We start from the raw sequence: 24809 nt of genomic DNA on the forward strand, positions 1-24809 counted from the left end.
TGAGGGAACCATCTTCCCTCCCCCACAATGTGCTGTTCTGCTGCAATAGATGTATGTAGGTATGGTCATGAACTGGCACAGAATTTCAGTGAAGAGTTATAGACAATAACACTTTTATTTCTTATTATGCAGAGATCCAGGAATTACAAAGGTGCACTTTCTTTTGTTGTGTTACTTGTTCATAATTCTATACAGCCGGGTCCTCCCAGCCATGCCCAATAATTTTCATGCTGCCCGTTTCCCACCTTTCTGTCACCGACCCATAACACCACATTCCCCACATTTTAGTGATAGTGAGAGCTGTACATTCTCTAGGCTCGGTTATTTCTCTGCCCATCTGTTCCCCTGCATGGTTTCCTCAGTGCCACGTGTCTTCCCTCATGGATTATTTCAGCAGCAGGAACCAGAACGTCCGTGATGGATGTCACACCAGCTCCCCATAGCATTCCTCACCCTTGCAGTCTGCACATGGAAAAGTGTCTGGGATGATGTGAACTTCTGAGGTGAAAACGTACTTCTTTTTCTCAGATTCCAGGAAAGTTACCTACAAACAACATTGCAGTTCTGCTCAGTACATTACCTTACAAAGAGTGGAAAACAGGCTGCATTGGGAGCATATAGCACAGAAATTTCTAAAATATAATTGGTACGTCTTACTGCATATTTTAAAAGTAGCGCCCTATGGCAAAATACTTAATGACTGTGCAAAAGCAGCTTTGGATCACTTGGTTTCAGTTAATATACTAGGTTGGCAGGGGCTGGGACAGAGCAACGGGCACTCACTCCATTGTGGGGATTCGAACCGCCGACCTTCTGATCGGCATGCTCAAGAGGCTCAGTGGTTTAGACCACAACACCACTGCTTTCGCGTACAGCAGTTAGAAGTTGCTTCATCATTCCTGGAAGGCATAGGGCCCCTCCAGGATGGATATTTATATTATTTATGGTAGTCATTATTATTAAATTTAAGATAAAAAGTAGAAACAAACAAAAAAGACTGTTTTTTTGGTGAGTGTATTTTACAACATGTCATGAATGCAACAGAAGTGTGTTATTGATGGATTTACACCAGACTGGCCACACATTAGTTGATCTGCAATGTTTCCCCAGTGGCATTATTCCCATCTGGAGGAGCACTCATGTACTATGTGCAACAAAAACAAGGCAAAACCTAAAGCGGGACATTTGTGACATAAAACTTTAGAGGTTTCAGTAGGATGTTACAGGGCATGAACCATCTGTAAACGAAGCCATTTGTTCCACCTCAAAACCTTCCTAGGTGCAAACAGTATTGAAAGTGAGATTGCCTATAACTGACCCAATACCATTACGAGTACATCTCATGAATGCTCAATAACAAGCACATCTGGAGAGGCACACCAGAAGTGAACTAATATAAGTGGTTACTAATATTTGCTCATCTGTGTGATGTAGGTCAGTATCATTTTCGCCATCTTATAAGAAATGTGTGCAGAGGGGCAGTGAAGGAAGAAGCACCATTCCATAATTACACCATCCTGAGTTAATACCAGGGCTGGGATTTGGAATGGCAATACCCAGTTCGTAGCTCCTCCTGTTAATCACTCCACTTTAGGAGCGCTTCATCTAAGCCAGGGGTCAGCAAACGAAGGTCCGCGGGCCGGATCTGGCCCAATTGCCTTCAGGATCCAGCCTGCGGATTGTCCGTGGATCGGCATGGGGATTCTGTTCATTTGGGCTGTGCCATTTCCCCCCTGCACCATTCCATTCCCCTGCCCTCTCCCTCACACACACCACGGTGGCACCTCCTCCCTCCCTCCTCCTGGCTTCTCCCCACCCTGCCTAGAGGAGGAAGGGGGCTGGGCTGAGCTGGCTGAGCGCCATTTTAAGCAGCCCCTCTTCAGAGCCAGCCCTTTCGTGCTGCTCATCTTGCTGCCACCGCCACTGCCGTCCTGGTGCTTCTGTGAGCCAGAGAGTGGAGTGGACAAGCTCCCTTTGCCTCCCCATGAGAAGCAGCAACAGCGGCAGCGGCGGTGGCAGCCCCTGGGAAGGTAAGCACAGCGGCTGGGACTGGGGGCTGGGGAGGAGGACTACTTGCCCCCTCGCCTCTTTTTTCCAGCCCCTCCCCCCACCGGTGCTGCTTCTCCGGCCCACCAGAAGGTCTGAGGGACAAGTTTTTTGCCAACCCCTGATCTAAGCCATAACCTGTCCCAAGCACACTTCATGAAAATCCCACAAATACTGTTTTTTATTTCTGGGTGGCAATGAGGACATAGTACTGGAATGGGGTGGATGCTTATGAGCCATTGTGTGACCTGAGAAAGGTAGACCAACAATGTCTGGCCTGCTTTACTGTTAAATGTTCCAGTACTCATATCATTATATGACACCCCTAAAAGAACATGCTATTTCCAGGAAGACTAATCAGGGTGAATCTACATCAGTCCTGATGCTCGGTGAATCCTTATGCATGTGTATAGGGATGTGTGTGTTACCTCAATAAAGAAGGCTCTCCATCCTATATCTGGCTTTGTCATTTCTGCCTTATAGACACCCGTTTTCTGCAAAGAGATAAAACAGAAGAAGGCACTGAGACCTAGCATGGTGTCTTGTATAATACTGAGCTTAACGATGTAATGGATGTAAACCTATCCCATTTTGTTACACAGACCAGGTTCTCACCCCAGCATTACAGAAAGTCACTATCCGCACAATCCTGTACTTCAGAGAGGGGGAACCTCGGGCCCAGGGGGAAATGTGGCCATCCAGTCTGCTCTACCCTGCCTTTGGGATTCTCAACAAGCCCCGCACTCTCCCAACCACATCCCTCACCAGCTGTGCTTTCCTCCCTCCTGGAATGTTTTGGTCTTGCTGGAAAGACTCTCCTCCCTGGAAGAGAGGGGAGTGGTTGTGGGCGGGAGCCCGAGCTCTGCCTCCCCCACTCGCCTGGCTGGCGCCCACCCCCTTCGGCAGGCACCCAACCAGGTGCCTCCGAGGGGGCGTCTTCTGCAGCCTAAATGCTGCGGCGCCAGCCCCTCCTCGGCCTCATTCTCCTTTGTCCCGTTTCGAGTCACCCACCCTCCACTCCCTTTGAGCTCAGGGTCTTACATTTTCCTTGGCCTTGCTATGGACCTTAGGTTGGTCGCCCTGGTAGGAATTTTTCCATTTGGCTTTAGGCTTTTTGGTTTTTTCGCCTACCTCGTAGCAATCGTCACAACTTTTGTGGTATTGGTGGGTAGGTTAGGCATTAGAAAAATGTGTTGTGGTGTTGAAGAGCTAGGTGTGGCCATCGCCTATGCCTTCAATATTTTGGGTATTCCGGTAAAGGAATCTGGCGGTCGTGTATTCTGTCCGATGCCTGCTTGGCGGGAGGCCATGGCACGACCCTCGGTGACATCAGGGGAGAGCCTATAGTTGGATGGGCATCAACAGGCTCCACCTACTGGTGAATAAACCCACCTTGTTTTAAACATCCAATGCCTAAGCCAATACCTTTTCACTGCTGTAATCAATAAAGTTGTGGCCTTTTCTTGCCCATTAACCTTATATCTCGTGTCCTTGTGTATTCATTTCACTTCGCGGGGGTCGGGTCCTCGAACCACAACGTGTCTTTGAACTCTGATGCTGTTTGTTTGTTTGCTTGCTTGGATGGAGGATAGAGAAGGATGTGTGAGTGTGAAGAAACTAGGCTACTGCACAATGGTAGAATTCACCTTGATTGTGCAGAAGGGAATGTGGTCCTCTGTCTGAAAGAGATTCCCCATCCCTATTATACATGTATACTCATCAGCCCCACTTTGTTAGCAGGCCTTTTTCTCTCGCATATATGTTTTTATGACTGCAGCATAAAGACAACATTCTTCTGCTCACACATGCCTGGGCAATGCTAGATGGAAATAGGCTCTGCTGGGCTTTGAAATAAAACCATCCTATGGACTCCCCCATGGGAAAGACAATGTTCCAGGCAACTCAGACAGTGAAGGAATCCCATTCCATTTATTTGTTTGATGGCTTCCTTATTCAATTTATGCCCCACCCTTCCTCCTGAAGGAGCTCAGGGACTATACAGGATGGGCCTTCTGTCCACATGCTTGCTGTTGCACATAAGGTTCTGGTCATCCAAAGTAGACACGCCAGCAGTGGGCTTTCCTTGCCTTGTTCTCATCACTCTTCACATCACAAATGGAAACCAACAGGTGTCTGTGACACACACCACACAGAAATCCTAAATGAATGTGCTGTGCAAAGTATCACATTGTGGAAATCTGCAAACATCGAGCAAATTCAATGTCTCTTCCCAACTTTACGGGGAGGCATCTGCTTCCCAAGAACTGCTTTTGTGTCTGTCTGTGTCTTTGGAACCCCTTGACATCCTCAGCTTTGTGAAGAAACTCTAAAGAAATTCTAAATCTAAAATCCTCTTACCACTTTCTCAACCTTGCATGGAAACCAAGATACACGATGACCCCGAAATCGCCTGAAGTCTCGCCTAAGAATGAGAAGGGAAAGAGGAAGTACAGGATGAGCACAGAATCAGCTGCTTTTGGGAGAAAAGTACCATTAACAATACAATATGTCTTAATTCACATCGCAACACAAGGACTCATATTTATGGAAAATTTAAGATAATATTTACAAGATTACCCACCCATTATGATGGGTCTCTAATGCTGTCAAGCTGATCCAAAATGTCCAAGAGCATCCTTAATAACCTACTCAGTGGTCCCTTTTGAATCCTTGATAGTAGGTTTTAACACATACAAAAGACATTGGTGGACTTTGAACTTTCAAATTTCAGTGGCATCCTGTGCAATGCCAAAACATGGGTTCTCCTTGCCTCACAGCTTCTGTTCTATGTGATTGTTGCAGTACCCAGTGTGGGTGAACCACTCGTGCTCCCTTAAATAAAACTCTGCAAAGGATTTCTGGGGGGTAAATGAAGAGTACAGGGATCTATCTGCACTGTACATTTAAAGCAGTATCATGCCACTTTATACACTAATGCCTGCAAGAAACCTGGGAAGCACAGTTTGTTAAGAGATCCCCATCCCCCCCCCCGAGCTAGAATTTTCAAAGTGGTTTAACAATTGATCTCTTTTCCAAGGAACTCTGGGAATTGTGACTCCCAGCACCCTTAACAAACTACAATCCCCAAGATTGTGTGGCTGCTGTGTGTGGAGCCATTACTGTATTGTTTAAATTGGTATGATACTGTTTTAAATGTACAGTGCAGATGAGACCTAAAAGTTTGCAGAGCTGCTCACTGCTGACTGATAGAAGCCCAGTGGCTTGCTTGCTTCCTTTCAGGAAAATTTAGTAAGCTTTAAGAAAGAGAAGACCTCAGGGGCTTTTTTGTATGTTGACTTTGTATGTTATTCTATATACTAATGAATTATATAAAATTTTGCTGAAAGAATCCTACCTTTTAGAGTCCAGAGTGTTAGCAAAGAAACATTTAGTTGCTGAAGGTTCCTGATCTGTACAGAGATGGATAATGCCTTTGGAATTTGTCTAGAAAGAAGAAGAAGAAGAGTTTGGATTTGATATCCCGCCTTTCACTCCCTTTTAAGGAGTCTCAAAGCGGCTAACATTCTCCTTTCCCTTCCTCCCCCACAACAAACACTCTGAAAGACTTCAGAGAAGTGTGACTTGCCCAAGGTCACCCAGCAGCTGCATGTGGAGGAGTGGAGACGCGAACCCGGTTCCCCAGATTACGAGACTACCGCTCTTAACCACTACACCACACTGGAGAGAGAATATCACAGAAAAATTGTCTCCCTCCAGCATACAACTAAAAATGCAACATCAGTGTCAGGAGTAGTTGCAGCTGCACATGAAGTGCTTGCAAACTGAGAAAAAATTTACTCAAAAACATCACATGAAAGCACCAATACATATCAGTACAATTCGCAACCGACAAAAAAAGGCTGCATTCAACCACTATGCCTGTGCTGAATCACTATAGCTAAATTTAATATTTTAAGGAGTTGATACACTTTTGAAAACTAGAATGATTAACATCTCTTTCTTTTTATCTGTATGGCGGTTCAGTATTTGGAGAAAGTTTGGGTTGGGGGATAATGATTAATGCATCACTTACTACAATTGAGAGCCAGTATCACATAGTGGCCAGGTTGCTGGGAGGCACACTTCCAAACCCCTGCCCTGCTTAAGGAGTGAGATTTAGGCTGGCCACTTATACTGCATATCATCTCTGCCTCCCAAAAGAAGCACACAGATCTCCATCACATTTACGCACACTAATCTATACATATAGGGTGAAAATTAGAAATATTACTACATTTTAAATAGAAATACAATATGGTGGTGGGGAAGATTGTGATTAAGTGACCTGCTCAGCCTGCTGTCCAGGTGTTAAGTGTCAGCTGGTGATTCAAGGCCCCCGACTCTCTTTTCTTGGGGTTCTTCTTTATCTTTAAACTGCACTTGAACCAGGCAGCTCTTCAAAAAGAGGACTCCAGCAAACAGCATTTTCTAGCCATGCAGATGTAGTCACTGCCTTCTCTAAAGTAGGGCACAGGGACCCCCTAGTGATCTTGAGCCATTCTCTCTCTCTCCACTTCCTCTCCCCTTTTTCTTATGGGGAGATCTGTGCTCAGATTTCTCATACTATATTTTTGAGATAAATGCAGCAATTTAGAAGACTGTATTTCTGTAGGGCCAGCACTTTCCCTTAACACCATTTCCACAATGAAAATCTCTTCTTCCAAAACTGATTCTTCAAGAGGAAATAGTCAGATGTGGGGCAAAGCTAATGTGATTTCCACTCATGAAAACAGCCTGGTGAGAAATGATTTAGCTTAGGGTTACCAGATGTCCCCAGTTCCCGGGGACAGTCCCTAGATCAAATCTGTCCCAGGACAAATTCCATCCCCCCAATGTCTCCAGATTTGCAAATCTGTCCTTGGGAAACGTGGCAGCAACAGACTCAGCAGCCCAGAGCCAGCCTGGTAGCGCAATTGGTTCTGGCTGGTTTCAGGAGCTGCTCGCTGCCGTGGTGCCCGCCATTTTTCCTCTCCGAAAGTCCCCATATGATGTGTCTTGTGCACAACACATCATATGGGGCCTTCTGGCAAGAAAAAATGGCAGGCGACACGGCAGCAAGCAGTAAGCAGCAAGCAACAAGCAAGTCCTGAAGCCAGCCAGAGCCAACTGCGCTACCAGGCTGGCTCCAGGCTGACTGCCGCTGCTGCCGCCATTGCCGAAGGAGAACCGGGGACATCCGGTGGTACAGATCTCCTGCCCCCTGCCCCCTTTGTTTTGACTGATCGGGGGAGGCTCGGGAGTTGTGGGTGGTGTGCCGTTGCCCAGTTTTTTTAAAACTCTGTGCATTTATGTTTCACAGGGTGCGAAAGAAGGGCTTTGCACCCTTATACAATATGCTTGGGCCCAGGGTCTTTTGCCTCAACATTCCCACTACTGACTCCCTGTTGCTATTCAGCTTCAAAAAAGTGTCCCTGGGTTCATTGAAAAAAAATCTGGTAACCATAATTTAGCTGCCTCCCCAGATCATCACAACATCTATCCAAATCAGTCCATAGTTGCATTTACCTTTTTTCAACAGCAACGGTGACAACAAACAAAAGAAGAAGAAAGGCAATCCTATCACAGTTCTCACTTTGGCCACCCCAATGTATCCCACAAGGCTGTTGTAAGGATAAATACTAGAAGATCTACACACCTCTCAGTCTTTCTGAAGGAAGATGAAAGCCACAACCAATAGTATATTTATACTACTGAAGTAAACTGGTCTAGCAGTCATTTGCTCTTCTATAGGACTCAAGAGTACACAACCAACTTTCTGAGCCTGTTCTAGATCACTTCAGGACTCTTTCTCTGTGATTGAAAAAGGAACTGAATCCTATATTCTGATACAGTAAATACAGAGAACACCCAAGATCTTAGGAGGCCAATGAGAAATGTGGCAATATTTTGATGTTTACTAGAACACTCAAGGCTAACCAAGGATGCCCTCAGAGAATGACCAAATGCTATAATCAAAGAATTCTAGAATTAGGTCATAAGGGCAATATAGTCCAACTCTCTGCAATGCAGGACTCTTTTGCCCAATGAGAGGCTTGAACCCACAACCCAGAGATTAAGAGTCTTGTGCTCTATCAACTGAGTTATGCGAGCTATTGTTGCCATCATTTACTGGTAGGGTGCCATCTGTCCTGTATAATTCAGGATCCTCCCATATTTCAATGTAAAATGTTACGTCCTGTATTTGTCCTGTATTTCAGGTCTTCTCTCTCTCTCTCTCTCTCTCTCTCTCTCTCTCTCTCTCTCTCTCTCCCTCTCCCCCAAATTAGGGATCCTCTCCAAATGTATGTGTTTGAAAGTGTATGTGAAATGTCATTTAAGCTCTGAGTAGCCAAGCACAGACAAATTTACAAATTCATATTTATGTGTGTGCACGCATGCATTTGACAAATTCCAGAGGGGCCATACTGTTAGACTGCAATAGATTGTAATGGATTGCTTTGAAGTCAATTCAGCTCCATATTTTTTTTTTTTAAAAAAACCACCCCACAACTGCCCTGTCCTGCATTTTGCCCAAACAAATTGGCAACCCTATTTACTGGTAAAAGACAACATTAACCAAGGCCGGTTTGCAGATCATCATAACAACCTTCCTGTTTTCAATATTTGTGATAACTTTTTAGGAATCTTGAGTTCGACTCCATCTCCTTAGTACTGTAAAGGAGACTCGATCTGTTAGAGACAACATGCACCCATTACTTGGGGTGAATTAGAAAACATGCTTCTTGACATCATCGGCAACATCAGTTTTCCTCACCTCCACCCTTTCCCAAGAAATTTGAGGCATGTTCAAATTCTGCATGGTGCTGAGATAAATGGCTCTACACATCTCCAAGATAGATGCTTTATCCCCAGGGCGCGATGCCACAAAGTGTGTGGTGTTTGGGAGGAACCTGCAGGCAACAAGAGAGGTTTTTTGCAAAAATAGCTTCCTTGTAATAGAGAAAGATATAGCAACAACATGTTTCTTCTAACCACAGAAATTTGACTTTCCACAGTTTTCCCTTCTTAGAAAGAATGCACACATATATAGAAATATACAAGGAAAAAACATTGCATCATCATTCAAAGCCTATGTGAATTGTGCAGCAAAGATCAGCAGTCTTGTTCATTGGTACTATCATTCAGACTACACAGGGGGTTCGCTCAACACTAAGGGACCTGTGCATTCTCAGTTCAAATTACAGTATTGTCTCTCATTTGGGTCTCAAGCCATCTAGTCACTGTCTTTAACCAGAAGGATTATTTCATTGCCTCGAAAAGGATAATTTTTTGCAGCATGAACTCACCGGATATATTTCACTCCTGCTAGTTGATCAAAGAAATAGTGAGAGTCATCAGGCGGGTTTATTCCATCTCCTGTTCCACAGATTAGGCACTTGGGCTTATTTTGATATCGCTCATTATATTCTGAGGATTGAAAAATTAAATGTTACTGTATTGGTCAACACATGCAGTTCTCAAGTTGCTACTACTTATTTCCATCATCAAAGGCTGATAAGATTGGACAGGAGCAATGGAAAACAAGAGACATTCATTGGGCAAGTGGGAACAAAAATATAATTGAAAAATATGTAAAACAGCCTTATTGTGGCAAACTAGAACCACGGATCAAAGTCTAGATAGCAAATGTTGATGATGCAATGTTGAAAAGAGAGTCTTTCTATAGCATATATGCTGTTTGGGTCTTTGAAAGAAGTTTGATATTAGGTTCTCCAGGTCATCAAGAAACCAATATGAGATGCCTCAGGATGCATTATTGATTTATTAGGATAATTTATATCCCACCTTCATCTTCAACAGGAAGGCCTGGCCCAAAATAATTTTTGCACAAGATGAAGGACAGGATGGCACACCCTTATTGTTCCTGGTGAAGAAGCTAATTGGATTGGTAGAACTGGCCATGTGGCATCACAGGTACACAAGGAGATCCTCTCAGAGCAGGCCAATGGTCCACCCAGACCTGCACTCTGTTCTCAAAGTGGCCAGCCACATATCTGTGGGAAACTTGAAAGCAGGACCTGAGCATACCAGCACTCTCCCTTCCTTCAGCTTCCAGTAAGTCACTTTGTCTTCAGTTACTTGCCTTTTCTCTAAACTAAGAAGGCCCAAATGCTGCAATCTTTACTCAAAGGGAAATCACTCCACCTCCTTGATAATTTTGGCTGTTCTTTTCTGAACCTTTTCCTGCTCTACGATAACCTTTCGGAGGTATGACGGACCAAACTCTACACAGTATTCCAAATGCAGTCACAGCTTAGGTTATTATACAGTGGTACCTCAGGTTAAGAACTTAATTCGTTCTGGAGGTCCGTTCTTAACCTGAAACTGTTCTTAATCTGAAGCACCACTTTAGCTAATGGGGCCTCCCGTTGCCACCATGCCGCTGCTGCACAATTTCTGTTCTCATCCTGAAGCAAAGTTCTTAACCTGAGGTACTATTTCTGGGTTAGCGGAGTCTGTAACCTGAAGCGTCTGTAACCCGAGGTTCCACTGTAATGGCATTAGAATATTGGCAGACTCAAAAGAAACAGCTGTGAGGGGGTCTTCTGTTGCTGTCCTCTGGCACCTTGGCCTAAGGCTGGGCTAGTTCTGAGAATCTAGACTATAACTACATGTTTATTATCAATTTGGCTTGCTTAGAAACCAGATCACACAACTTTGTCATACCCTCCAACATTTCTCCTATGAAAATAGGAACGTCCCATTCCATAATGATAACTTTACTATTTATACCCCACACATCTGACTGGTTTGCCCCAGCCACTCTGGGCAGCTTCCAACAAATATAAAAACATAATAAAACATCAAACATTTTAAAAACTTCCCTATGCAGGATTGCCTTCAGATGGCTCAGGGGTCGGATAATTCCATACCCTCCAACATTTCTCCATGAAAATAGGGACATCCTAAGGAAAAGTGGGACATTCTGGGATCAAATCAGAAACCAGAATGGCTTCTCTAAATCTGGGACATCCCTGGAAAACAGAGACACCTGGAGGGTTTGCTTTGTAACTTTAAAAAATGTCTCCTTGGGTATTTTCATACATTTCTGACAGAAATCAAGACATGGAATTGGAACAAGCACCATGGAAAAAAGCCTCTAACCCAACATGGAACAGAAGCCAGCCAACTAAAAGGCAGCACAGAGGGGACCCAGTTAACGCCTTATGGCAGGAAGTTCCTCAGTCCCCATTCCCAACAAACACTATCTCTCTCCATGGTGGGATGCTTATAAAAGCTACCCCTGCAGATCATAAGAAATGAGCTTACTCATATGATAGGAGATGGACCTTTTTGATAATCTCGGCCCAAACCAGCCAGGGTTTTAAAGGTGATGTTACTGCACTGAATTATTCCTGGAAACATATTGGAAGCCAGTGTGTCTAATGGAAAAATAGATGTCCCGAGATCCCACGGGCGAGTTCCTATCAAGACCCCCAGTGCTGCATTCGGGGCCAGATGAAGATTCTGAAGGTTCTTTTGAGCTTTCTTCATCTCAGCAGCCTGATTTTTAGAAGGAAAACCCTCATATGTTTGCTGTTGCTATTGTTAAAACAAATCGTAATTTTAAAAACTTACTTCCTGTAACCCAAATATCTAGTACTAGATCCCAATATAACTTCTCTGCCCCTTTGATTTGAAGGATCATGGCCTTGGGAGATTCTCTTAAATTTTTCCACAAAGTAGCCACCTGCCATATTTTATCTTAGGTTTAATTTAGGGTTGCCATATTTCAAAAAGTGAAAATCCGGCACAAAAGTCGTTGAGCTTTTTTGGCAAAATCACAAAAAAATATGTTTTTGAGCTATTTGTAAGTGCCACCACAATTCCCCAGGGCTGCCCTTTCCCACCAATTCAACCCTTTGTTCTGCTATTCTGCTACCATTTCATTTGTCAGAGAAATCTGAGGTGGTAAGAATTACTCACGAAATGGATCAACATATGAAGTTAATTCCTTAAACCGTGGAGAGTCCAACTGCCGAGTTAGGTTCAGCTCATAGAAGACTTTCAATGACCTTCCCCAGCCACAGTATGCTCGGTATTGATGATGCCTGTTCTGTGGCAGAGTAGAAGAAAAGAATTCTAAGTGCACATCAAATAAGAACATCCCATTCTACATTAGTAGAATGTCCCTATTTTCTGAGATGTAGGGATGATCGCGAGGTCCAGAGGAAGGACACTCCCCACCCGCAGGCAGCTTCAGTCTGCCTGCATGTGTGACCTTGGGGTGCGGGGCACAGATCCCTCTCACAGATAAAGCCACAGCTGTCTGAACATCGCGCCCACTGTCTAACCCTTTGCAGTCTCAGTAGTCTGCGGTGTCCTGTCTGTAACCTTTGTCTTTGAGACCTTTTGTCTCCTTCTTCATACACTGTGCAAGGGGGAAATGAAGTGGTGGAAACAGTGCCAAAATAGCTTTGTACCACCCCACAATCTCGGGACTGGAAGATGTGTAAAGCCCAAAATGTATCTGCCTGGGTTTGCATATTCGTGTCAATAAAAGGAGGCTCCACAGGGCTGGCCGGCAGCTTGCATGCAGCTCACCTGTGCGCAGCTCACCTGCATTATCAACTGCTGCCTCATGTCCATCACTTCACTGAGAAATGATGGAGGGTAATATATGACACTGTCATATATTAAGAACCTGAAGTCCTACAGTATGGAGGAGAGTCAAATGCTAAAACCATAATATTTATTCAGCTCTTTAGCAGGGCTAAGCTCAGAGGCATATCTAGGGTCCATTGGAGCTGTATTGGTGCCCCCAATTTTTTAGAAGCAGGTGAGCTTGCCTGGACAGGAGGAATTTGCATCCTCAGGGCTGGACAGGGCAGCTGCACTGCTCTGTGCCTGGAAGCCACTTCAAGGACCCCTTCCTGGTCTCTCCTATAGCAATAGCAGCAGCAGCCTTTTTCTCCTGGAGATCCTGGTGGATTCCTTCTGCGGGCATGGCAGGTGTTGGAGCGCTGAGTGGTGGGGAGTACTCCAAGTGTCATGGGAGGACTCAAACATCCAACATGTGATTTTAGCGCCCCAGCCCTTGGGCAGTAGTCAGTTTTGCCAACCCCTAGGTACACTTCTGGCTAAGCTGATGGACACAAAACAGGACATGCCAATAAGTTAGGGTCAACAGTCAGTGCCTATGGCCTATGGGGAGGGGGGGTTGTTGCTGTTGCTATTTACTTGTATTGTGTTTGTAAGAAAAACACTGGGGCCTAATTTGAATAGTAGAGTGCTTGGTATCTGGTGGGCGGGGCTTGTGTGTTTTGCTCTGGAATCAGCCCCTCCCTTCGGTGTGTGTGTTCCGTTATGTTCCGTTAAGAATGCTGGTTAAGAGGAACCAAATGTTACATGGAATGTCTATAGCACCACTTCATGAAATCACCCAGTTCACCCTCCATAATTGCCAGGATTGTGGGAAAAGAAATATGCTTGCAAAGCTTTGTTCCTCCCCAAACCTAGAAGCCAACAGTTAATGAACCAATATTTGGGACCAGGATATTTGAAGGACCATTTTCCCAACACAAATTTGCCTCTCCTCCCTTACAATCATTGGAGGGATTCCTCACTGTCCCTTGCCTTCAAAAGCGCGGCTGATTAGGACACAGGACAGGGTCTTTGCAGCAGTGGTGCTGAGGCTGTGGAGTGCCTTTCCTCAGAAGTTTCACTGGCTCTCACACTTGTGGCCTTCCTGCAAATGGCCAACATATTCTTATTTGTCCAGAGTACTATGAAGGAACTATGAAGAAGACTCAAGACCAAGTACACACAGCTAGTACCCCATCCTTTGAACAGATACTCACCTTAATGAAATTCAAAAGATCATAGACAATTGGAATAAATGACACAACTCTCTTGTCCACAGCTGCTGTCAGCCAGGTGGCCCAGCCACGCTACAACAAAGAGATAAAGCATAAAGATGCAGAGGTATTCAGTTCCTACTGGAGAGCCCAAACATGGCATATACAGGTGAAATGGGGATGAGCATGCATAGGGTTAATTCTGGTGTATCGAAAATCCAATACAGCACAGACCTGCAGTTCATATCTACCTTGGAAATACCAGTCAATGTGAACTTTGTGATCTTCACTGTTCCACCAGATTCTTTCAGCAGGAAATCTGTTATTGTGTCCATGCCTCGCACAGCTGCCTGCACACAACAGAAGAGGATTGTAGTCTCTGGAGTTGATCCCTGAATACGCTTATCTCAAACAGGAGATTTGGCAACCAAGATTCATCTTCCTAATATCATTACTAACAAAATCTATCTTCATAAATTGAAACCACTGTGATAGTTTAAAATTTCCTTTCTAAGGCTGCAATCCGAGATATGCTTACCTGGGAGTAAGTCCATTGAACTCCATGTATCTTACTTCTGTGCAAACATATATAGGAATGCGTTACAATTCATCTCATCTTATATTTTGTTCTTGTTCCAGAATATCTTAATGGGAAACAATATTTGTCCATACAGAGCGTGTACCAGGAACAGAAAACAACTAATTTACCTGCTCCAAAAAGTAGGTGAAAACCTCAAGGAGATATCCTTAATCCAAATACATTCAAATGCCACCAGGCCCCCGCCCCAGCCTCCTCTTCCATGGACCCATTCCTCTGCTGCCATGCCCCTCCCTTCATGCCATATCCCCTATATGCAACTGCCACCTCTGCCACAGGCATACCTCTCCACAGGTGTGGACACACACATACTACTACTACTACTGCAGGGGGCATCCACGTTGGAGATGGCAGCAAGTGGTGTCCACTTTGCACTCCGATCTATCGCCTGAGGCCACCACCTCACCTGCTTCTAGGTTCTGTGATTTGCAAGCTTATAGATGTGTGTGTGTGTTTGTATGTATATATGTATATATGTACACGTATATAAGGGGTATGAGGTTTGCAAAACTTACAGTAGTTCTGCCAGCTTTAAGGGGTTTCTGGAAACAACAAAGAACATTTTTCCAGAATGATAGCAGCATGTGCAGAAAGCCAGAGTTACCTTGACCATTGGAAACTGAATTAGCCCGTGAGGTTGCTCACTCTTGTCATTCATGAATTTCCACCACGTACAATAAACCGCAGCATTTTCAAAGCTGTTCTTGCACATTTGCAAAGGGATTGTCTGGAAGCAAAATAAAAGAAAGATGAATGTGTTTTTGGTTGAAGCATCCCATCTGGACCCCTAGAACAGCCTGACAGGTCAGCCTTAGTTCACAGAGAGGGGCACCAGGTGAAATAGGAAGGGAATTAGCTATCACTCCAGCAAGGCAAGGCATCTGTTTAGATTAGTTGATGGATGGGTTGTTCTGCTTAACGGAGCAGGGATCAGTATGCCAAATATATTGCCAAACCTATCCAACAGCAATCCTCTCCCCTCTCTCCGCTGCAAATACCAACAAAATCCTGCATGTCTTTCATTTACACACACATTTGGGCTAAATTGCCTACAGTAACCATGATTGCAAATTGTTGAGCCACCAAACACAACATTTAAGAAAAGGTATGCGGCCTCATCTCGCTTTCAGGCAGAGGGAGCAGGCATTTATCCACAGACAGTTTTCCGGGTCATGTGGCCAGCATGACTAAACTGTTTCTGGTGCAACAGAACACCATGATGGAAACCAGAGCACATGGAAATGCCGTTTACCTTCCAGCCACAGTGGTCCCTATTTATCTACTTGCATTGGCGTGCTTTCGAACTGCTAGGTTGGCAGAAGCTGGGACAGAGCAACAGGAGCTCACCCCACCATACAGATTTGAACCGCTGACCTTCTGATAAGCAAGTCCAAGAAGCTCAGTGGTTTAGACCACAGCACCACCCGCGTCCCTACAACATTTAAGAACAGAAGTCCTGGATTGTTCAACTCGTAGAGATAAAGAGGCACTGTTGCCCCATGTACAACCCATTGGGAATGCAGTAGGACTCCATGGCTCCAGTAAGTATCTGGGGAACAGGCTCCTGCTGCTCTCACCTTCACCTTCTCTAAGGAGATGAGCACCTCATGACTTGGCTCCCACATTTTAATTCTAGTATTTTGAACCACTTCTACGAAAGAGATGGTCAGTGGCGTAGCGTGGGGGGTGCCAGGGGTGCCGGCCGCACCGGGCGCAACATGGGGGGCGCTCGCTGCCTCCGGAGTCGCCGAAGAGCCTCGGGCGCAGGCTGTAGCGGAGCCGCATGTCTCGCGGAACCGACGAGCTGTGCGCGCGTCCGGGCTGAAGGCGCCCGGCAGGCAGCGGCTCTCAGCGCTCGCCGCGGAGGACGCGCCAGGCAGCCCCTCCTCACAGCCCCGCCTCCGCCGGTGCTGCTGCAGCTGCTGGGCCGTTGCATTTTCCTCGCCTCTCTGCCCCCCTCCTCCTCCGGGCAAGCGGCGTCGTTTGGGCGGCAGCGCCAGCGGCAACTCGCGGGTTGGGGGGGGCGCAAATTACTTGCCTTGCCCCGGGTTAGGGGGCGCAAATTACTTGCATTGCCCCGGGTGCTGACAACTCACGCTACGCCGCTGGAGATGGTTAATTCTTCACGATTATGAAATGTAATTTGCTTATGAAGAAAGGTTATCAGACACTCTGCAGATTTCTGCTAGATTTTGCTCTGAGAAAGTAAACACTTCCCTCATTAGAGTGAAATTGGGGGAAGAGAATCTGTAATGGAAGTTTCCAGTGAGAAACTATGACAGCCACACCTGTTTCCCCAGTTCCACCCACCCAACTGACTCCTGACTCCTACACGAGTTTGAAAATGATTGTGGGAAGTTCCCAGCATGGCTAAGATTACCTTGTAGGTGATTGGCTGGTTTGGAATCTGCCCCAAAAGAGCTGCACAGCTTCGGAGACAAAACAAAATATTAGTCAACAGGAGTAAACATCATTTGTGATCAACAGGCAATGAGGTCAAAGAGACCAGAGTCAATAGCTCTGGGCAGCTTTGGAACAATCATAAGATTTACTAAAATCAAGGAAGAGACAGAGAATTCAAGAAATATTACCTTTCTTCTTACTTATTGGGGGGGCTGAGAGGAAGATGAACTAAGATATCACTGTGGCGCATAGAGAACCTGGCCTTCTGACCATTTTTGTTTCTGGCTGCTTTATTAGTGAGAACTCAGTACGGTATTTCCTCCTCCAATAACATTCACAGGTTGCAAATATACAACACCTCTAGTACATGTGGGATAACGAACATATTTAAGTCTAATTAGTGAATGAAAGGGTTAATACCATAGAGCAATCTCTCTGTCAGGCTTAGCTATGCTCACTTCACCTTGGGAGGAAGTAGGTATTCAAGGCTACCTCAGAAACTCAGCATGTGAAGAGGTTTGAGCTGGTTGCTCAGGCTAAGACAACACAGCTCTCATCAGCCACTCTTGAGTTCTTATACCCAGTGCTTTTTTTCTGGGGGGGACGCAGGGGAATGCATACCCCTAAACATTTTGGCCTCATTGAGGGGCAGTATTTCAATATGAGCAGGAAAATGAGAGCACCCCTAAACTTTTTAAAGAAAAACACTTGTTTTACGTCTGGATTTGCAGGACACTGCAAAGCACCTCAGGAGCTGCCCATGCCCATACAAATCCTGCTTTGCTTCAGATAAGCCCCAAATCTTTCTGAGGCATTCCACCTCAGCTCAAGCGTTGTCCAAAAATGATGTGCAACCCTAATTCTAACCCTCATTCCCCACCAGGAAAAGTATTTTCTACACGACCTCCCTCCATCAAGTATGTCTACCTCACTGTTCTCCATTCTTGTAGGGCTGCTAATTCCCTTCACAGTCTTAACAGAGCAGAGCTGGTGCCATATTCATTGCTCAGAGATCCAGCCAATTACTTACGACCCAGTGGATTTTGCTAGATTGATGAGCTCACCGACACTCAAATCTGTGGAAGTATTAGACGCATCATTTCTGCCTTTCCCAATCATCAGCAAACATGAGTCCTTCAGTTTTTGTTTCTTTGACACAGCAATGATCAGCTCATGCCACCAAATTGGGTTAGTCAATTCAGACTCTGAAAAGAGATAAACAGAATCTATTCATCTGGGAATGAGGCCTCCACTTTCCCCTTGAAATACATTTTCCACTCAGGAGGCATAATGAATATTTATCTAGTAGTAGAAAATTAACAAAGTAGAAAGAGAGTGTAAGAAAGAGTTGGCACAAAGAAGTGAAAGGAAGGACACTGGACTCTCCTTGACACAGATCAAATCACTTAGGGAAGTGATGGAGAACTTGTAGCTCTCCAGATGCTGTTGAACTCCAGCTCCCACAAGCCCAAACCAGCCAGTGGTCAGGGTTGAGGAGAATTCAGCAACATCTGCTGGGCCACAGGTTCCCCAACCCTGAATTAAGCCAACATCTTCCCATTCCAGGTGCTGCTAACTTCTGTCAGCACCAGGGGGTGGGGGCAGAAATTCAATTCTGGTGGCATTTAAAGGCAAAACTTTGAAATTCATTCTTTCTGAAACATTATGAGAACCAAAACACAGCCATCCTTTGAAATTTGCACGCATCTGAATCTTGCAGTACAATTATCCAATCAACCAATGCTTGCAGAAAATGCATTTATTTGGGGAATGAGTGCATAGCAATTATTGCATCAATGAAAATAACATACAAAAATGCATTATATTGAGTGAAATTGCCTGGGAGAAATTGGCACTACAATACTGAACAATTTTCATGAGGAATTTCTTTTTTAAAATATCACAGATAGCTGCAGAAATGTGGAAAACTTAATTTAAGATTGGAGAAAAGAGAAGCTGAAAGAAGTGAAATGGACATATCCATTCCTAATCACCACCTCTCACCCTCCAAGTTGAAATCCACACACACACAAAAACCATTTTCTTTATGAAGAATTGTAGTACGGGTATTTTTTTACAAATTCATTCACCACTCACAGGGCACCCTGTCTGCATTAAAAACTGGCATTTCTCTTGGTTATAGCATCATTCCATCCTACTTGCCACTATGCTGAGCAAAAAAGGTGGGAGAGTCTTTTAAGCACGGATGGGGGAATCTGTCAGCTTTGGTATCCCTGGCTCTCATTTTTTAAAATGTCCAGTTCAGCTGTTCACATTTCCACAGCAGTGTGTGTGTGTGTGTGTGTGTGTGTTTTGTTGGGATACTGCCGGGGAGACGGGGGCATCAAGCAGGCCCCCAGCTGGCTCCAGCCACCGGCCGGCAGCCGAACGATCACCGGTCTCCCTTGGAACAGCATCAAACAGTGACACGAGCCTCAGATACCTTTAGAGACTTGGCACGCTCTATCAGCAGACTGAATAAATCTTCTCAAAATGGAAGTGGCGGACAGAGATATGTGTAAGCATTATTTACAGGCGTTTATTCAGCATACTTCAGGAACAAAGGAAAAACATGTCTGCTTCCCTTCGTGTCCAGCAAACAGCCTTATAGCAAAAACAATATACAAACGGAAGTTCCCAGCAAGCCTGTGCTGGAAGTAAACAGGCATGTGACACACAACAGTCATGCCTGTTCCTTTTAAGGTGGAACAGAACTACAGTATATCCTAACATATATATCCCCATGCATTTTAATGTACATGGAAATTTTTGTATGCAATTCTGCCTAATCTACACATTTTTGCAAAACAATGTCTCCTAATGAAATGCATTCTTGTGTGTGATCTTGACTACAATATATTCTTTTTTTTCATATTACTTGGCATATTACTTGGCTGAATAATGGCATTGGAGAAATGTGAATTTCAAAGGATGGCTACGATTCAGTTTTCATATGGCTTTGGGAATTGCAAATTAGGTAGGCTGATCTCCAAGTGCGAACTGAATCTAATTTCCCACCCATCCATGGTCATAAGTCATCTGGGAAGTGAGTTGTCCCTGCAGGATCACTTTAAAAGGGGCGGAATGCACCCCTCCACACCTGTCCTGAGCAGAAAATTAATGCAAACAAATGGTAGTCCCACTGGCTGAGTTAGGTTCAAAGAAGTGCCTGTATCTGCATTAGGCCTGGGAAGTATTTCAATATATCGTTCCAAACTGGTTTTGAAGTCCACATCATGTTAATGGTTTCATAATATGTTACCTGGCAACATATCATGAATCATGATATGTGTTGTGTGTGCATGCTATGCAAACTTCATAATTTTGGGGAAATCATGTAACCAGCCTTCTTAGTGACAGATCCTGAAGCTGAGGCTCCAATATTTTAGCCACCTCATGAGAAGAGAAGACTCCCTGGAAAAGACCCTGGAGTTGGGAAAGATGGAGGGCACAAGGAGAAGGGGACAACAGAGGATGTGATGGTTGGACAGTGTTTTTGAAGCTACTAACATGAGTTTGACCAAACTGTGTGAGGCAGTGGAAGACAGGAGTGCCTGGCGTGCTCTGGTCCATGGGGTCACGAAGAGTCGGACACAACTAAATGACTAAACAACAACAGCCTTCTTAGTGCTTCTGCTGCCTTCTTCAGCAGCAGCAAGCGACTCACAAGAGCAGGTGGAGCAGCCAACAAAAATCACTTCACCATGTGCTTCTTTTTATTCTGCAGCAAGCCCGGGCTGAGCTCTGTTGCTTCCTGCCAGTGCGGTGAATCGCAAGTGCAGGTGATGAAAGCAGATGGGAAAGCAGCCAGCCAGTAGAAACTTATCAAATGCCACAAGGTGCTTCTTGCTTAAGTAGGCTAGTAGCCGTCCTGCCAGGCTGGTAGGTGTGGTGTACGGAAATGCTGGTCTGAGCTGGCTCCAGGCTTCTTGCTGGGAACCCCTTTCCCCATTCCTTACTCCCATGAAAACAGTGGGGTTGTTTTCTTCAAAGAACCACAAACAAAAAACCTTCCCCTGTTTTTTGTGTTTTTTTTATTTTTAACACATTTTTATTAAAGGTTTCTTGTTTAAGCCTCTTTACTCTCTTTCCCCTTCTGCATGTGTGTGACACATTTGTCTTCCCTTCCTGGTGTGCCTTTACTGCCCATCTGAGGCTGGCTCTGGGCTTCTTGTTGAGAAAGAGCCCTTTCCCCCGTGTAAAGTAAGGCGTTGTTGGTTCACCTTAAATAGCTTCTCTCATATAAAAAAGGAGTTTTTTTGGTGTAATTTAAAGGATGCTATCTCTTTGCTTCCTTGCCTTCCCTTCCTCCCTTTGATAAAAAGGGAGAGATTGGTGGGATGGGGGCTTTTTGGGGAGGGCTGTCTGTGTTGCAATAGAGGGAAATGGAGGAGGGAGATTTAGCAGTGGCTGCCTTATATGCTGAAATGGGAGATTGGGTAGTTGTTGTGAGGTGAGAATGATGGGGAGGGTGTTTCTTGGTAACTGAATTCAATGGGGCTTACTCCCAGGAAAGTAGAAGTAAGTGTAGTTGAACTGAGTGCATAGAATTGCAGTATTGCACTTGGCCCTCTGTGTGGGGAAGCAGATGTGACTTGACACTAAGAAATTACTTAAATTCCTCTTTAATTAGTTGAAAATAAATTAAATTGTTAACCACATTCAAGTTTAATTAATTTTTTTACTAAATCATCTATTTTCTTAAATTTTAAATTTGCCCCTAAAACTGATATATTATCCAGAAATCTTTAATGGTTTAGTTGAAGCATGCTATCATTGAGTTAATTTTCATATGCATCAAATTTAGATATATATATTTTGTTCAATATTTTCCCAGTTTATTTGTATTCACTATGAATCATCACTGTACTTTGGATTGTCCTGAACACCACCATTTGGTAGCCATGCCCCAAACCAAAAGTCCTCTTTGGATGCATTTTGGCTTCCCTGCTGATGAAAATGACTGTGTGGTGATTGATAATATCATCATTTATCAGTTTTGGACCCCTAGTAGCAATTGCCAGGACATTACCCTGTTTGCCTCCACATCGTTCCAGCCTTATTTCAGACATTGTGATATATTAATGATATATTGTGTTGTTGAAACCCTGATATTGTCCAGCCCTGTTGATGGGGGAACAGTTGGGGTGGGGTGTCACCTTCACAGCAAGGACCTTCATACCCCCTAGATTCTTCAGTGGGTAAATGGCATTCCACCAGATCACCACCTCTGCTAGTTGTTCTGGATATTCAGACTCTCCTTCACACCCATTCAAGTTTTCCATTGACTTACACTGGGAGAAAGATAAGGCTGCGTCTGCCATGTTGTTGAGTGGAGGAAGAATCCTCCCATAAACGGCCCCTTGGGGTAACACTGAGTGTATTACTTCCCCTGCTGTTTCTAGGGATCCAGCCTTTCTCATCTATGCAAACTAATGTAAGGATCACTCTGTCTATAGAGACAGCTGCAAAGAGGCATGTGCACGTAGCCATTGTAGGAGTGCAAATATCCAGAGTGTGGGGTCAGGTGGGATTACTATGAGGAATTATAAAATATGCATCAAGCCATTGTGTCCACGATGAATGCATTGTGTTGACTGGGTTTAATTCATTGACAATAATTTCTGAATCCCACAACCCTGTTCATCTCTGGCCATTTTCACTACTGCCCATTTCTCTTTCTTGACAAGTCACGTATGCAGCCCAGTTGCTTCCAGTTGCTTCGCCAGGCAGGCATCCTGGGCCATCAAAGATAGTGGGCAAGCTTCTTTGATGTATGTTAATCTCAGGATGTTGATCTTAGGGCCTGAAAATAGTTTCACAGGAAGGTGATAAAGATGCCTATCTCCTTGCCATCCTTCCATCCTCTCCTGTTTACTCCTGTTTATGATCTCCGGAGTTTCTCTAGTCCTCTTTTATTTACTCTCAGATTATGTATGCATGCTCAGAGTAGTCTTTGTTGTTAAAAGAGTTTCTTTTGATCTGACTTTGTCCCCACGTGGGGTTTGTTGAAATGCTCAGAAGAAATCTGATTGGTTCTTACGAACACTCTGTAAAAAGCTCTTTTGTGAATAAAACGACCAGGGCCGGAGGGTGGACAGAGATTATTATACGCACCCTTCCCAGAGTCTTGCTGGTTCAATCCTCTGTGTGTATTCTTATTAATCAGAGTTCAATCCTTCCTTTCCTTTGGGAACGCCTCAAGCCATCACCAAAATTACATCCCTTCCCCTGTCATAAACATTCCTCACCTTTTTCTCAAATACACATGAAGAAACAGCGTCTCCGCCAACTATTTATGGTAACTTTTCAGTTCTTGAGAGTAAAAAGGAGGATGAAACATACAATACTGTTTATGCATTTTCTGTTTGGACCCATGGCCTTGCTTTTTTTGCTCCATAACTGATTCAGTTTCCCCCAGAAGGTAGGAAGAAGCAGTGGTTTGGATCCCTTTCATAACTAGCCACGGCAGACCACAGGACTAGTGCTTACTGCCCCTCATGTTTCTTCACTTCCCACAGAGGGAATCACACCCACGCAGCAGCCTCCTCAATGGCCTAGCCTTCCTCCCTCCCACCCCTGCACCCCCTCAAAGGAAAAGAGCAGTGAGGATATTGATTCTACTCTCACCATTCAGCCACTTCAGGGAGGTCATGTTGAGCGTATAGACAGTGGCACCCCACTTCTCCTCCTTCTTCATCAGGGTGTATCTATAGTGAGGGTCATACTGCTTCACATAGACATCCAGGTCCTTCTGCTCCACCATCCGTCCAGAGGGCAGGCAGGCTGCCAAGAGAAGGAGAGCAGCATACATAGTCAAGCAGGTACCTTGGCCTTGAAAGAGGCGTGTGACTGTGTCCAAGTGTCAGGAGTTGTCCTGCTTCAGATCACAGTTGCTACCAGCGGGTGGAAAAACCCTGCTTTCCTCTAGAGCACTTCTCTCCATAAACATCGTCAGATGTTTCCTCCTTATTTATAATGATCCCTTGTCAGGGAGGGTCCTGGTTAAGATGGGTGAGGTAGCATTTAAGCAGACTGATTGAAATCAGGCAGAGGAGGAAGTGTGCTAGTTACTGTACTCTTCACTGGCCTCTTGCCGCAAAGCACCCTCCAACTCATCAATTCAGGTTGGAGCCGGTGGGTGCTCTGTTCCACTTGCACCGTGTGTTTGCTCCCCACCTAAGCACATTTCGGGGGGGGGGGAATTTCGGCATTGTAGCATGGCAGCTCCCATTTCACAATTCAAAGCTGGCTTTTTGGATGGAAGAGGAAAAGTTTTGAAACTTTATTTGGCAGCAAGTGCTTCCTACCCTCTGTAGTTGTGGTACAGAACAAGAGTGCAATCTCCCTCTCCTATGGTTTTTCAGTAGACCAGACATATATTCCCTCATAGCCTGTACACAGCCAGCATGACTAGCAGCCCTGGACAGTCAAGGATTACTCAGGGATTTGACTAATTCCTTTGCAAAGCCATCTTCACACCATCCACAATCTATATATGTCTTTTTGAGGTGTGGTGAGTGACCTAAACTGTCTAGATTTGTACGGAACTATGATCAATTTCTAGGGACGCGGGTGGCGCTGTGGGTTAAAGCCTCAGCGCCTAGGGCTTGCCGATCGAGAGGTCGGCGGTTCGAATCCCCGCGGCGGGGTGCGCTCCCGCTGCTCGGTCCCAGCGCCTGCCAACCTAGCAGTTCGAAAGCACCCCCGGGTGCAAGTAGATAAATAGGTACCGCTTACCAGCGGGAAGGTAAACGGCGTTCCGTGTGCTGCGCTGGCTCGCCAGATGCAGCTTTGTCACACTGGCCACGTGACCCGGAAGTGTCTCCGGACAGCGCTGGCCCCCGGCCTATAGATGTGAGATGGGCGCACAAACCCCAGAGTCTGTCAAGACTGGCCCGTTCGGGCAGGGGTACCTTTACCTTTACCTTATGATCAATTTCAGTTTTGATCCCTTTCATAAC

At 45.0% G+C, this 24809-nt stretch overlaps 1 protein-coding gene across 1 annotated transcript; it reads right to left on the reverse strand.

The window, feature by feature from the left end:
* Positions 1-96: 96 nt before the first annotated feature.
* On the reverse strand, positions 97-23800 carry LOC309526950 (autocrine proliferation repressor protein A-like). Its single transcript, XM_082213347.1, has 13 exons — positions 23476-23800; positions 17876-18050; positions 16823-16871; positions 15047-15169; positions 14096-14194; positions 13848-13937; positions 11974-12103; positions 9333-9453; positions 8801-8936; positions 5402-5490; positions 4405-4468; positions 2475-2540; positions 97-544 (listed from the first exon to the last, which is right to left on the reverse strand). Exons 1-13 carry the CDS (start codon positions 23657-23659, stop codon positions 425-427), a joined length of 1446 nt encoding a protein of 481 aa, XP_082069473.1. The 5' UTR covers positions 23660-23800; the 3' UTR covers positions 97-424.
* Positions 23801-24809: the final 1009 nt, after the last annotated feature.

Source organism: Podarcis vaucheri, assembly GCF_965113315.1.
Source record: "Podarcis vaucheri genome assembly, chromosome: 2".
Classification (NCBI taxonomy): domain Eukaryota; kingdom Metazoa; phylum Chordata; class Lepidosauria; order Squamata; family Lacertidae; genus Podarcis; species Podarcis vaucheri.

Bases quoted from the DNA above. Each gene is read 5' to 3' on its own strand.
- LOC309526950 (XM_082213347.1), bottom strand. From the start codon at position 23,659: ATGTATGCTGCTCTCCTTCTCTTGGCAGCCTGCCTGCCCTCTGGACGG. The intron at 5,491-8,800 runs GTGAGGAAAACT...TCTTCTTTCTAG, and splicing joins TTTCTTGGGAAAGGGTGGAG to ACAAATTCCAAAGGCATTAT. The intron at 545-2,474 runs GTAACACACACA...TGTTGTTTGTAG, and splicing joins GGAGAGCCTTCTTTATTGAG to GTAACTTTCCTGGAATCTGA.